The sequence below is a fragment of the Callithrix jacchus genome, chromosome 7, assembly GCF_049354715.1.
Source record: "Callithrix jacchus isolate 240 chromosome 7, calJac240_pri, whole genome shotgun sequence".
NCBI classification, from domain to species: domain Eukaryota; kingdom Metazoa; phylum Chordata; class Mammalia; order Primates; family Cebidae; genus Callithrix; species Callithrix jacchus.
Window position 1 is genome coordinate 99,203,030 of NC_133508.1, and position 13,039 is coordinate 99,216,068.

At 44.9% G+C, this 13,039-nt stretch overlaps 1 protein-coding gene across 30 annotated transcripts in view; it reads left to right on the forward strand.

Moving 5' to 3' along the window:
• PATJ (PATJ crumbs cell polarity complex component) overlaps positions 1-13,039 on the forward strand; it is a 411,839-nt gene that overhangs the window by 377,925 nt on the left and 20,875 nt on the right. For all 30 annotated transcript variants that reach the window (XM_078332015.1, XM_078332024.1, XM_078332028.1 and 27 more), the window contains 2 exons: positions 4,147-4,269; positions 5,679-5,783. In XM_078332015.1, the coding sequence (XP_078188141.1) occupies positions 4,147-4,269; positions 5,679-5,783 (228 nt within the window). The remainder of the gene's footprint in view (positions 1-4,146; positions 4,270-5,678; positions 5,784-13,039) is intronic.

Below are 13,039 nucleotides of genomic sequence, written 5' to 3' on the forward strand. Positions count from 1 at the left end.
TCCTTGGCTTGCAGATGTCTGCTTTTTTGCTGTTGCCTGACATGGCCTTTTTCGTGTGTGTCACTCATTATCCCTGGTGTCTCCCCTATGACCTAATCTTTTCTTATAAGGACACCAGTCACGTTGGACTAGGGCACACCCTGGCTTTATTGTAAAGGCCCTACTTCAAATACCATCATATTCTGGGGCCCTGGTACTTGGAGCTTCAACATGTGAATTTTAGGGGGACACAATTCAGCCTGTAGATTAGCTGTATGGCTGGGTGTGGTGGCTCATACCTGTAATATACCAGCACTGTGGGAGCCTGAGGTGGGAGGATCACTGAACCCAGGAGTTTGAGGCCGGCCTGTGCAACATGGAGAAACTCTGTCTCTACAATTTTTTTTTTTTTTTTGAGAAAGTCTCGCTCTGTTGCCCAGGCTGGAGTGCAATGGCACGATCTTGGCTCACTACAACCTCTACCTCCTGGGTTCAAGTAATTCTCTGCCTCAGCCTCCCAAGTAGCTGGAATTACAAGCGCCTGCCACCATGCACAGCTAATTTTTTTTGTATTTTTAGTAGAGACGGGGTTTCACCATGTTAGCCAGGATGGTCTAGATCTCCTGACCTCATGATCCAGCTGCCTTGGCCTCCCAAAGTGCTGGGATTACAGGCGTTAGCCACCGCACCTGGCAATCTTTTTTTAATTAGCCACAGCCAGGTGCAGTGGCTCATGCCTGTAATCCCAGCACTTTAGGAGGCCAAGGCGGGTGGATCACCTGAGATCAGGAGTTCAAGACCAGCCTGGCCAACATGGTAAAACCCTATCTCTACTAAAAATGGAAAAAATTAGCTGGGCATGGTGGTGGGCACCTGTAATCCAAGCCACTTGTGAGGCTGAGGCAGGAGAATCACTTGAACCCAGGAGGCAGAGGTTTCAGTGAGCTGAGATCGTGCTGTTGCACTCCAGCCTGGGCAGCAAGACCAAAATTCTGTCTCAAAAAAAAAATTAGCCGGGCGTGGTGGTGCATGTTGGTGGTCCAGCTCCCAGCTATTTGGGAGGCTGAGGTGGGAGGATTATTTGAGCTCAGGAGATTGAGGCTGCAGTGAGCCATGATCACACCACTGTATTCCAGCCTGGGCAACAGAGTAAGACCTTATCTCAAAAAAAAAAAAAAAGACGAGAAAGGAACAACAACGAAAAAGAGCCATTAGCTCTATAATAGCAAGTCAACCTCAATTTTCTCATCTGTAGAATGGGGGTGATAACGCTAACATACCACAAAGGTAAATATTGTTGTGTGGATTAAATGAGGTAATGAATGTAATGTCTTTAGCATAGTACCTAGTGCGTCATGAATGCCCAGGAAGTGGCCTCTGTTATTATGAGCTACAGCTTTCACTGAGTCTGCCTTATTTGTTCCCAGTATTTTTCTATCAGAGTAGCAACTGAAATGTTCCTATGATGGGGAAGTGAAATGTACCACAGTATACACAATTATGGATAAACTAAGGAAACGTCATGATGGATTTAAACAGAGCCAGAAAATTATTGCTTAAATTTCTCCTTTAAGATTTCAAAAATAATATTATTTTATATTTCCTTAGTCATTTCAGCCACTTGTTTTTACAGGCTTTTGTAATAAGGCCTGCTCATACCTCCCCTATTCTCCTACACGTGATCCAGGCAGAAATTTTTGTTTGAGATGGAGTCTCATTCTGTTGACCAGGTTGGAATGCAGTGATCTCAGCTCACTGCAACCTCCGCTTCCCAGGTTCAAGCCGTTCTCCTGCCTCAGCCTCCTGAGTAACTGGGATTACAGGTGCGTGCCACCATGCCCAGCTAATTTTTTGTATTTTCAGTAGAGACAGCATTTCGCCATGCTGGCCGGGCTGGTCTCGAACTCCTGACCTCAAGTAATCCACCTGACTCAGCCTCCCAAAGTGCTGGAATGACAGGAGTGAGCCACCACGCCTGGCCTCTAAACTTCTGCTGTGCTAGTTCGGGTCTGCCACACATATGTAGCCTGAGAGTTCTGTGGGTTCATAAACAGAATTGAGGATTCGTTTTCTTCAGCTTCCTCTATTCTGCTTTTCTTCTCTTCCCCTCTTTTTCCTGATTCTTCTGCCCAGAAGGATGGAATTTCTATCTGAATGTTAGCATTCCCTACCTTTCCAGCTCCTTGACTGGGAATCGCCCTCAGGGTAAAGCTGCCAGGAAAAAAAATAATAAAACTGGGAATGTCCCCCCTGCTGTTGTTTCTCCGAGTTTTGACTCTCCACCATGCTTTATTTGTTTCTTTCTGTTTAAGAGGCCACAGGTAGTTGTTTTTTATATTTTGATGAGACATCTTGATGGTAACCAGCAGGAGAGATATGCTGTCACATGCCTGTGCTGCCATGCTGGAATTGGAACTTGTCATTTGTTCTTTTAGTGATTTAAATAATATTAACCCTATGATACTAATGTGGGGAAAAACTGGACTAGAGCCAGGTCTCTTCACCGGAGTCTGTCTTGGGGAACATTTTCAGCCACATTTTATGTGTCTCTTCAAACTGTTGTCACTACAGTGGGTGTCCTCTCAGATCCTTTGTTATGCAGTCTTTTAAAGCCAAATGTGTTTGTTCACACCCAGAAGAGCATAGTATGTGTGGCAGTTTAATCGTAAACACCATATGAGAACATACTTGCCAAGTCTGCATCAGAATTGGCCACTAAACTAAGCAGCACATAGGGTGGGGTGTGTGCGTGTGTGTGTTTTAATTTACTCCTGCTATTACCTTTTATTGAGCCTCTTCTCTAGACCATGACTGTGCCATAACATTTCATTTAACCCCCAGACCAACAATGTCAGGTATGTAGTGTTCTTCTCATTTTATACATAGAGATGGAGGCTTAAAGAGGCAGTCAATGTAAATAACAAACAGAGAGGCTCTCTGAAAGAAAATGCTGCTTATTCAGAAATAGGGCATTGCAATGGGAATACACAGGCCCTAGTAGACTACATGCATATTCAGGGAGGTAAGGAAAATAAGTTTTAGGACAAAATGAAGAATATGTCATTGTTTTGAGATAATTATCCTTGGCTACAAAGATTCATTACAGGGGTGCCACACAGCCCAAGGCTGGACAGACATTTGCTGGACAAGATGCTCTTGTAGAAGTGGGTTTTTTTTTTTATGTTAAGGTTGTAATGTCCCTCCTGCAAAGTTTTTGCAGTTTTTTGTGATAATTTTTGTTCTCAGGCATACAAGCCTGAGAACGCTTTCTTCATAGCCTTCCCTGGCTCTATTTGTAAGGGTTTTAGGTTGCTTTGTTTGTTTGTTTGAGACGGAGTCATTCTGTCCCCCAGGCTGGAGTGCAGTGATGAGATCTCAGCTCACTGCAACCGCCGCCTCCCAGGTTCAAGTAACTCTCCTGCCTCAGCCTCCTGAGTAGCTGGGATTACAGGCATCTGCCACCACGCCCAGCTAATTTTTGTATTTTTAGTAGAGATGGGGTTTTACCATGTTGGTCAGGCTGGTTCCAAACTGCTGACCTCATGAGCTGCTCACCTTGGCCTTCCAAAGTGCTGGGATTACAGGTGTGACCCACCTTGCCTGGCCTGTTTGTTTTTTAACACAAGTGACTCCATTTAGATTCTGACAACTTTCATAAGGTTAAGAAACTTCCCCCAAGGCCCCACAGCTAATTAAGAGCTAGAGCTAAGGCCAAACAGAGTGGTTTATGCCTATAATCCCAGCACAGAGACTGAGGCAGTTGGATCACCTGAGGTCAGGAGTTCAGGACCAGCCTGGCCAACATGTGAAACCCTGTCTCTACTAAAAACACAAAAAAATTACCCAGGTGTGCTGGCACGTGCCTGTAATCCCAGCTACTGAGGAATTTGAGGCAAAAGAATCACTTGAACCTGGGAGGCAGAGATTGCAGTGACCCAAGATCACACCATTGCACTCCAGCCTGGACAATAAGAGCGAAACTCCGTTTCAGAAAAAAAAAGAGCTAGAGCTGAAACAGGTCTTTCTACTCAAAAGGCTCCACACTTAACTCCTGTGTTACACTGGCCTCCTATGTCATGGAGGGATTTTGTTCAACAGCTATCTGGGGAGAGTCAGTTTGTGGCTCTTTGTTGAATATATAAGCATTATGTTTTCTTTCTTTTTTAGGAGCTCAGTGATGCCCTTGGAATCAGTATTGCTGGAGGAAGAGGAAGTCCGTTAGGAGATATCCCTATATTTATTGCCATGATTCAGGCCAGCGGAGTGGCTGCACGGACACAGAAGCTTAAAGTAAGCAAGAGAGAACTGATTGAAGGGCTAATAGCACGTGGTGGGGTGGGAGAGGAAGCTGTAAGCCTGGGCACCTTGTTTAAAGTTGGAATTCCAATAGCCATCAGAGACCCACGCTGAAGGCATGATGCATTAGAGACACTATACCTTTATAAATTCATTAGGGCTGGGCGTGGTGGCTCATACCTGTAATCCCAGCACTTTGGGAGGCCAAGGCAGGCAGATCATGAGGTCAGGAGATTGAGACCATCCTGGCCATGGTGAAACCTCGTCTCTACTAAATACAAAAAATTAGCCGGGTGTGGTGGTGCGTGCCTGTAGTCCCAGCTACTCAGGAGGCTGAGGCAGGGGAATAGCTTGAATTAGGGAGTTGGAGGTTGCAGTGAGCTGAGATCATGCCACTGTACTCTAGCCTGGCAACAGAGCAAGACTCCGTCTCTCTTTTTTTTTTTTTCCAACATACTGTACGTGTTTAATGCCTTTTTTTTTTTTTGAGACACAGTCTTGCTCTGTCGCCAGGTGCCAGGCTGGAGTGCAGTGGTGCAAGCCCAGCTCACTGCAACCTCCACCTCCCAGGTTCAAGCAATTCCTGCCTTAGCCTCCCAAGTAGCTGGGACTACAGGTGTGCACCACCATGCCCAGCTAATTTTTGTACTTTTTTAGTAGAGATGGGGTTTCACCGTGTTGACCAGGATGGTCTCAATCTCTTGACCTCGTGATCCGCCCTCCTCAGCCTCCCAAAGTGCTGGGATTACAGGCATGAGCCACCGTGCCAGGCCTGGCTCCATCTCAAAAAAAAAGAAAAAAATTCATTAGGTCCCTGGACACATGCAAATATTATTATTTGTATCAAAGCTTCTCAATAAAAGAAGAAATTGTAGCTCCTTTGCAAACCATTTTTTACCCTTTTAAGCACCTCATTCCACCCAAAATCAGCTCTGAACTGAGAGACATTTGATCTTAGAGTCTTCCCTCATCAAAAAAAAAAAAAAAAAGTCACTATTTTTATGATTTTTTTCCCCTTATTGTCCCTTAGTCTTTACTTCAGTAGAAAAATAAAACAGAAAATATTTGGCTTCCTTATTAGAACTTTATTGAACAGTTAATGTGTACGCCCCGCTATTACTGGCAAACGGATGTACAAAGCACCACCATTACCAAAACACAAAAGTGGCCTACTGTGCCTTTTAATAATCAGATCTGACCCCCTTCTTGTAGCTCTGATTTGTCTGTATTTGGGGAAAGCCAAAAAAATTCCTCATGCTTATTAAACACGCATAAATGGTCGTAACGCAGAATCCTCACAATAGCCACAAATGGGAAATATGACTTGCAAAGAATTTTAAGCATTCTTCTCAAATTTAATTTTTCATAATGATAGTGATTTTCTGTCACTTTTGTACTTCCAGGTTGGAGATCGGATTGTCAGCATTAACGGGCAACCTTTGGATGGGCTGTCTCACGCGGATGTGGTTAATCTGCTGAAGAACGCCTACGGGCGCATTATCCTGCAGGTATTTCGATCAATGGAGCATGCAGCTGCATGAAGCAGATAAGTGGTGTGCAAAAAAAGATTGAGCGTCACTGGCAGTAGGCATCGCCACCCAGCAGGGTACTTGCTGATGTGAATTATGAAGGTTGAAAGCAAGAAATTATTATTTTTATTCAGAAATTCTTTAATGCCACCCATGCAGGCAGTGAGCATGATTATATGAAAGCTTAACAAGGGGAGAAAAATTACTCTCTGCTTCACATGATAAATCAACACTGCTCTTAGCTTCCAGTGTTCTTTTGTAAATCAGAGTTTGTAAGGAATAAGAAATGATTTCTTTTCTTATGCCCAAAGACTGTTACTGAACCGCCCAAGTGCTGTTTCTTCTTTTCCTCTTAAAGGAAGAAAAAAAAGACAATGCTGCTTTTCCTGTAACATAGATTGCCAACACTGTTAAATTTTCACTGCATAGTAATCAACCAAGGCAGACAATTGTTTATCAGCTGTAGTTCCCAGCAGTATTTTTCAGAGGCACAGGAAATATACCAGGATATAAAAGTGAAGTGTGCTATTAATTACCCCTGCTTATATTTTAGCTCTTCAAATGTCTGAGATTGACACCATGCAGTGACTGGGAGGCAGGTTACTGGCAGTGAGTTTCTTTAATGAGTTTCCCCAGAAATCTATACTCACCACACTTCAGCAGAGGTAGTATAAAATGGTTTATAGGTGGCTGGGCACAGTGGCTCATGCCTGTAATTCCAGCACTTTGGGAGGCCAAGGCAGGCAGATCACCTGAGGTCAGGAGTTTGAGCAAAGCCTGAACAGCATGGTGAAACCCCATCTCTACTAAAAATACAAAAATTAGCCAGCTGTGGTGGTGGGTACCCGTAATCCCAGCTATTCAGGAGGCTGAGGCAGAAGAATCACTTGAACCTGGGAGGCAGAGGTTGCAGTGAGCCAATACTGCTCCACTGCACTCCAACCTAGGTGACAGAGTGACACTCTTGTCTGAAAAATAAAAAAATAAAATAGTTTATAGGTCTAAAGAATAAAGCCCACCATTTACTACCTTAGAGAGAGGGCTGGCCAGCCACTCATCATTCTAGCCTTAAAATAAGAAGTTTGGGCCAGGTGTAGTGGCTCACACCTATAGTCCCAGCACTTTGGGAGGCTGAAGCAGGAGGATCACTTGAGGCCAGCAGTTCAAGACCAGCCTAGGCTATAGCAAGTCTCCATCTCTACAAAAACTTAAAATAAAAAAGTTAGCTGGGCATGGTTGCATGTGCCTGGAGTCCTAGCTACTCAAGAGACTGGAGCAGGAGAATGGCTTGAGCCCAAGAGTTGGTGGTTACAGTGAGCCACAATTGTGCCACTGCATTCCTGCCTGGGCAGCAGAGTGAGACCCTGTCTCAAAATAAATAAAAAATATATAGGAAGTTCAAACTGAAAAACCATTACATGGCTGGGCACAGTGGCTCACACCTATAATCCCAACACTTTGGGAGGCCAAGGCAGGAGAATTGCTTGAGCCCAGGAGTTTGAGACCAGTCTGGGCAACGTGATGTGGACTCCGTCTCTACAAAAAAAGTTAAAAATTTATTTTTAATAATAAAAAATAGAAATTAGAAAAAAAAAAGAAGAAAACCATGACCTTTGGGAGAACCAATTTGTGGTGTTTAATATTTCTGTGGTCTAAGTCCAAAGTGTCAAAACAGACATGCAAAAAGTAAGTGGCCTTCAGCATGTATGAGGGGAATCATGAAAATCCTGATGTGTGTTTACTATCACATTGGTCTTTAAGTTAAAATTTAAAAAAAGAAAAGAAAATCCTGTCACTAATTTCAAGGGAGTTTATGTGATAGGCCAAATATTATTAGATTATTTGGATCCCTGAGTTTCTATTGAATACAAACCAAAACGCTGTGTGGACTGGGCCTCGAATCCCTTCCCCTCAACTCCTTGTCCTCTCTTTGAATGGAAACCTACATAGTCACCTGCATTCCTTCCTCCACCCTACAAATCCTTTGCTTTCTGAAATGGGTGGCTGTGCTTGCTCATCCTTCGCGTTATGCTGACCCCTGGAGGCAGTACAGAGCAGCTCTTCAATGCAGAGCCCAAGACCTTGAATTACAAAGACCTTAGGCGGATCCCACTTCAAATGGTAACTGACAAGAAAACAGGCTCTCCCTTAGCAAAATCTGGCATTATTGATGTTTTCACACGTTGATATAATTTGTTCCACTCTTTCTCACAAACAAATAAGAAGATACAATTTAAAAGTGTAACATTAACTCAATTTTAAAACTGCCTTCCCAACCTAGAATGGTAGTTCACACCTGTGGTCTCAGCCCCCCAGGAGACTGAAGGGGGAGGATCACTTGAGCCCAGGAGTTTGAGGCCAGCCTGAGCAATATATCAAGACCCTATTTTTTTATTTAAAATAATAAAAAAACAAAATTTAAAAATATTTCTGACCCAGCACAGTAGCTCACGCCTGTAATCTCAGCACTTTGGGGGGCCGAGGAGGGCAGATCACAAGGTCAAGAGATTGAGACCAGCCTGGCCAACATGGTGAAACCCTGTCTCTACTAAAAATGCAAAAACTAGCTAGGCGTGGTGGTGTGCGCCTATAGTCCCAGCTGTTCGGGAGACTGAGGCAGGAGAATCGCTTGAACCCAGGAGGCAGAGGTTGCAGTGAGCCAGGATCATGCCACTGCACTCTAGCCTGGCAACAGAGCAAGACTTCATAAAAAAAAAAAAAAATCCCTTCCAGATTGCCACTGGTAGCATGCTGTTGAAAGAGTTCCTTATTTTTCCTACTTCTATATTTTAGGAAGAAAAATGACATTTGGTTTCAAAATGTTTTTTTGGGTTAATTATGTTAGTTGGCCTTTTTATTTTATAATATTATTTAAAAGATTCATGGGGCCCAGTGCAGTGGCTCACACCTATAATCCCAGTGCTTTTGGAAGCCTAGGTGGGAGGATTGCTTGTGGCCAGGAGTTTGAGACCAGCCTGGACAATAAAGCAAGACCCCACCTCTGAAAAAAAAAATTATTTTTAAGAAAATGTTAGTTGGGGGCCAGGCGCGGTGGCTCATGCCTGTAATCCCAGCACTTTGGGAGGCCAAGGCGGGCAGATCACCTGAGGTTGAGAGTTCGAGACCAGCCTGACCAACATGGAGAGACCCTGTCTCTACTAAAAATACAAAATTAGCCAGATGTGGTACAACATACCTGTAATCCCAGCTACTTGGGAGACTGAGGCAGGAGAATCGCTTGAACCCAGGAGGCAGAGGTTGCAGAGAGCCAAGATGGTACCACTGCTCTCCAGCCTAACCAACAAAGCAAGACCCCATCTTAAAATAATAATAATAACTCATTCATCCTAATGTTTGGTTACATTGGTTTTTATTATCTTGACATTACATTTACATAATGTTATTACTTACTTATTTAGAACTGGGGTCTCACTCTGTCACCCAGGCTTAGCGCAGTGCCATGATCAGAGCTCACTGCAACCTCAAACTCTTGTGCTGAAGCGATCTTCCTGCCTAAGCCTCTGAGCAGCTAGGACTACAGGCATGAGCTACGGTGCCCAGCATAAATGTTACTCATACTGAGCTACTAGTCAGTATATACTTATATTCCTTTTTTTCATACAAATTTATTTTCCCCAAGGTTAATCGTGATCTCTTTTTTTCAAATATACCTATCACTAGGCCCTACACTTTCCAGCTGATATCGAACTTCCATTCGAGTTATACTTATTGGATAATCTATCTGTTCCTCCTCTTTCCTTCTAAATTTATTTTATTTATTTTATTTTTTGAGACTGAGTCTCACTCTCTTGCCCAGGCTGGAGTGCCGTGGTGTGATTTTGGTTCACTGCAACCTCTGCCTCCCAGGTTCAAGAGACTCTCCTGCCTCCCAAAGTGCCTCCCATGCCTCCCAAAGTGCTGGGATTACAGGCATGAGCCACCTCACCAAGCCTCTTTTTTTCTTTATAAATGTTAGAAAATCCTTTGTTTAGAAACTCCCTATCCAAAAATAGGGAGTGCCTGGGTGTTGATATCCTCCCAGATCATGGTTCTCCAAAGCTGGAGAAATCTGCGTCTGTGCCTCGGGCACAGGGCCTGGCCCAAAGCAGGATACCTACCTTATCGGTGCTGCTCACATGGAGTTGCTGAGCCATTCCAATCAAGCTGAAGGACATGAACCAATAGAGAATAAATCAGCACAATTACCAATTTAGTGCAGAAAAATTCCAGTAGGGGAGAAAGATGGATGCCTTACCCAGGGTTGGGAATGGAAAAGGTATGTCATTGAGGGTGCAGAGCAGGCATGTCACGGCATGTGTGAGTACCATTAAAGGAATGATCTTAACCTTAGTTGCATAATGAAATCACTGATTTTAATACCGGCTCCTGGGCCCCACCCTAGAGATTCAGATTTAATTTGTCTGGGATGTGGCATGAACATCAGGTGATTTTTAAATTTCTTGGTTGATTCTAATATGCAGCCAGGGGTAAGAAAAGTAGTCCACAGGGTTTGCAAATAAAAAGTCAACTAACGCTCAGGCCAGGTGCAGTGGCTCACACCTGTAATCCAGCACTTTGAGAGGCTGAGGTGGGTGGATTGCTTGAGGTCAGGAGTTCAAGACCAGCCTGGCCAACATGGGGAAACCCCATCTCTACTAAAAATACACAAATTAGCCAGGCATGGTGGTGAACACCTGTAACCCCAGCTGCTCGGGAAGCTGAGGCAGGAGAATCACTTGAACCCCAGAGGCGGAGGTTGCAGTGAGCTGAGATGGCACCTCTGCACTCCAGCCTGGACAACAGACTCTGTCTCAAAAAAAAAAAAGAGCCAAACTAATGCCATGAAGACAAGGGCAAACTGCAGAAAAAGGACAAAGACCTAAGGTGTGAACGTTGAGATGAAGACATAGTGCAAGGTATATAGGAGAGGTAGGCTGTAGTGTCAGGAAGTTATGAGTTTAAATCCTTTTACTGAAGTCTAACCTATTCCTCTAAAATGGTGACTGTGGAACTCCTCCCTTAACAAGGTTGCTCTGAGGACTAAATGAGGTGTGATGTCAAGTATCTAATAAATGCAGTGTGTTACAAATGGTATATACTAAATAAGTGGTATCTTATTACTGTTTTTTTTTTTTTTGAGATGGCGTTTCACTCTTGTTGCCCAGGCTGGAGGGCAATGGCATGATCTTGGCTCACCGCAGCCTCCACCTCCCGGGTTCAAGCGATTCTCCTGCCTCAGCCTCCCGAGTACCTGGGATCACAGGCGTGTGCCGCCACACCTGGCTAATTTTGTATTTTTAGTAGAGATGGGCTTTCTCCATGTTGGTCAGGCTGGTCTGGTACTCCTGACCTCAGGTGATCCGCCTGCCTTGGCCTCCCAAAGTGCTGGGATTAAAAGGCGTGAGCCACCAGGCCCGGCCTTTAATTACTTTCATTAAAATAACAGCTTGAGGCCAGGCGCGGTGGCTCACGCCTGTAATCCCAGCACTTTCGGAGGCCGAGGCAGGTGGATCACGAGGCCAAGAGATCCAGACCATCCTGGTCAACATGGTGAAACCCCGCCTCTACTAAAATTAGCTGGGCCTGTAGTCCCAGCTACTCGGGAGGTTGAGGCAGGAGAATTGCTTGAACCCAGGAGGCGGAGGTTGCAGTGAGCCGAGATCGCGCCATTGCACTCCAGCCTGGGTAACAAGAGCGAAACTCTGTCTCAAAAAAAAAAAAAAAAAATGTGTCCTCATCTTAAGATGCCAGATTTCTCAGGGATCACCTTAACTTACAGCCTTCCAGTTTGTTTTCAACACATGTGCACCCATAAGGCAAGGGTCCAGCTACAAGTGAGTACCTTTATGGTTTTGCACGTGTGTGTGTGGTGTGGTGTGTTTTTGAGACAGGGTCTCACTCTGTCCCCCAGGCTAAAGGGCAGTGGTGCAGTTGTGGCTCACAGCAGCCTTGATCTGCCAGGCTCAATAGATCCTCCCACCATGGCCTCCCAAAGTGCTAGGATTACAGGCATAAGCCACCACACCCAGCCAGTCCGAAATCTCAGATTTGGTCCTGAAAGACTTGGATCCTAACAAGTCTAAGCCTAGTCTTGTTCCTTTGCAGGAATGTTTAGGAAAGTTCTAAACAAGGTGCTCAAGCTTTTGTGCATTGTAACATCTTGCTTATCTAGAAATTATTTTGAATTCTCAATTCTCCAAAGCATAATCCCTAAACCTGTTTTGAAAGAAAGGTATTCATCCTAGGTCCACAAGATAAAGACCTCTGCTTTATTGCTCATTTAGAAAGCTTGTGAAATACACAATATTCCACCGTAGAACATAGAGTTCTAATTCAGTTTAATGTTCCTTTTTTAACGTTATTAAATGCAACACGGAGGCAAAGCACAGAAGTACATGAGAATAAATATTTTCTTAGGAGAAAACAGTGGGGAAGGTGGCACAAACTAAGGAAATCACATCAAAGGGAGAACGCTGTTGGAGCAACAGTGGGGAAACCCAGTGGCAGGAGGAAACGTGGAATGAGGTGTGAGTTCGGTTGGAGGGGGAAACACAGAATGAGGGGAGGCAGCAGCCTGAGGGGGAAATGCCTCCGGAGGGGGGAATACAGAGTGAGGGGGGGTAGCAGCCTGAGGGGGAAACGCCTCCGGAGGGGGGAACACAGAGTAAGGGGGGGCAGCAGCCTGAGGGGGAAATGCCTCCTGAGGGGGGAACACAGAGTGAGGGGGGGCAGCAGCCTGAGGGGGAAATGCCTCCGGAGAGGGGAACACAGATTGAGATAGAAGCAGGCTTGTGGGTTCTTCCACAGATGAAAATGCCTGTGACTGTTCCTTAGGTTCAGAGGACAAGGCTGCGGCCTTCCCCTTCTCTGGAGAGAGGATTTCTTCCTTCTTTTCCTTCAGGCCAGTGGCCTCCCCAACCTCAGGTGGGGGGATTTTCTCCACCTCTTCCTCCAGGTCCATAGTCTCCTACTCAGGTGGGGCGATCCTCTCCACCTCTTCCTCAGTTCCACAGTCTCCTTCTCCTTGGATGAAGGGATCTTCTCCACCTCTTTCTTCAGGTCTGTGGCTTCCCCCTCTTTTGTTTGGGAAAGTTCCTTGTCTTCCTTCAGGCCAGGGGTCTCCTCCACCTCAGGTCAGCAATTACTAAATATTTGATAATGAGAGTTGGAGAGAATGTGGGGAAACCAAGTGCTTCATTAAATGCCTAGTGAGATGTAAGTAAACACAACAATTT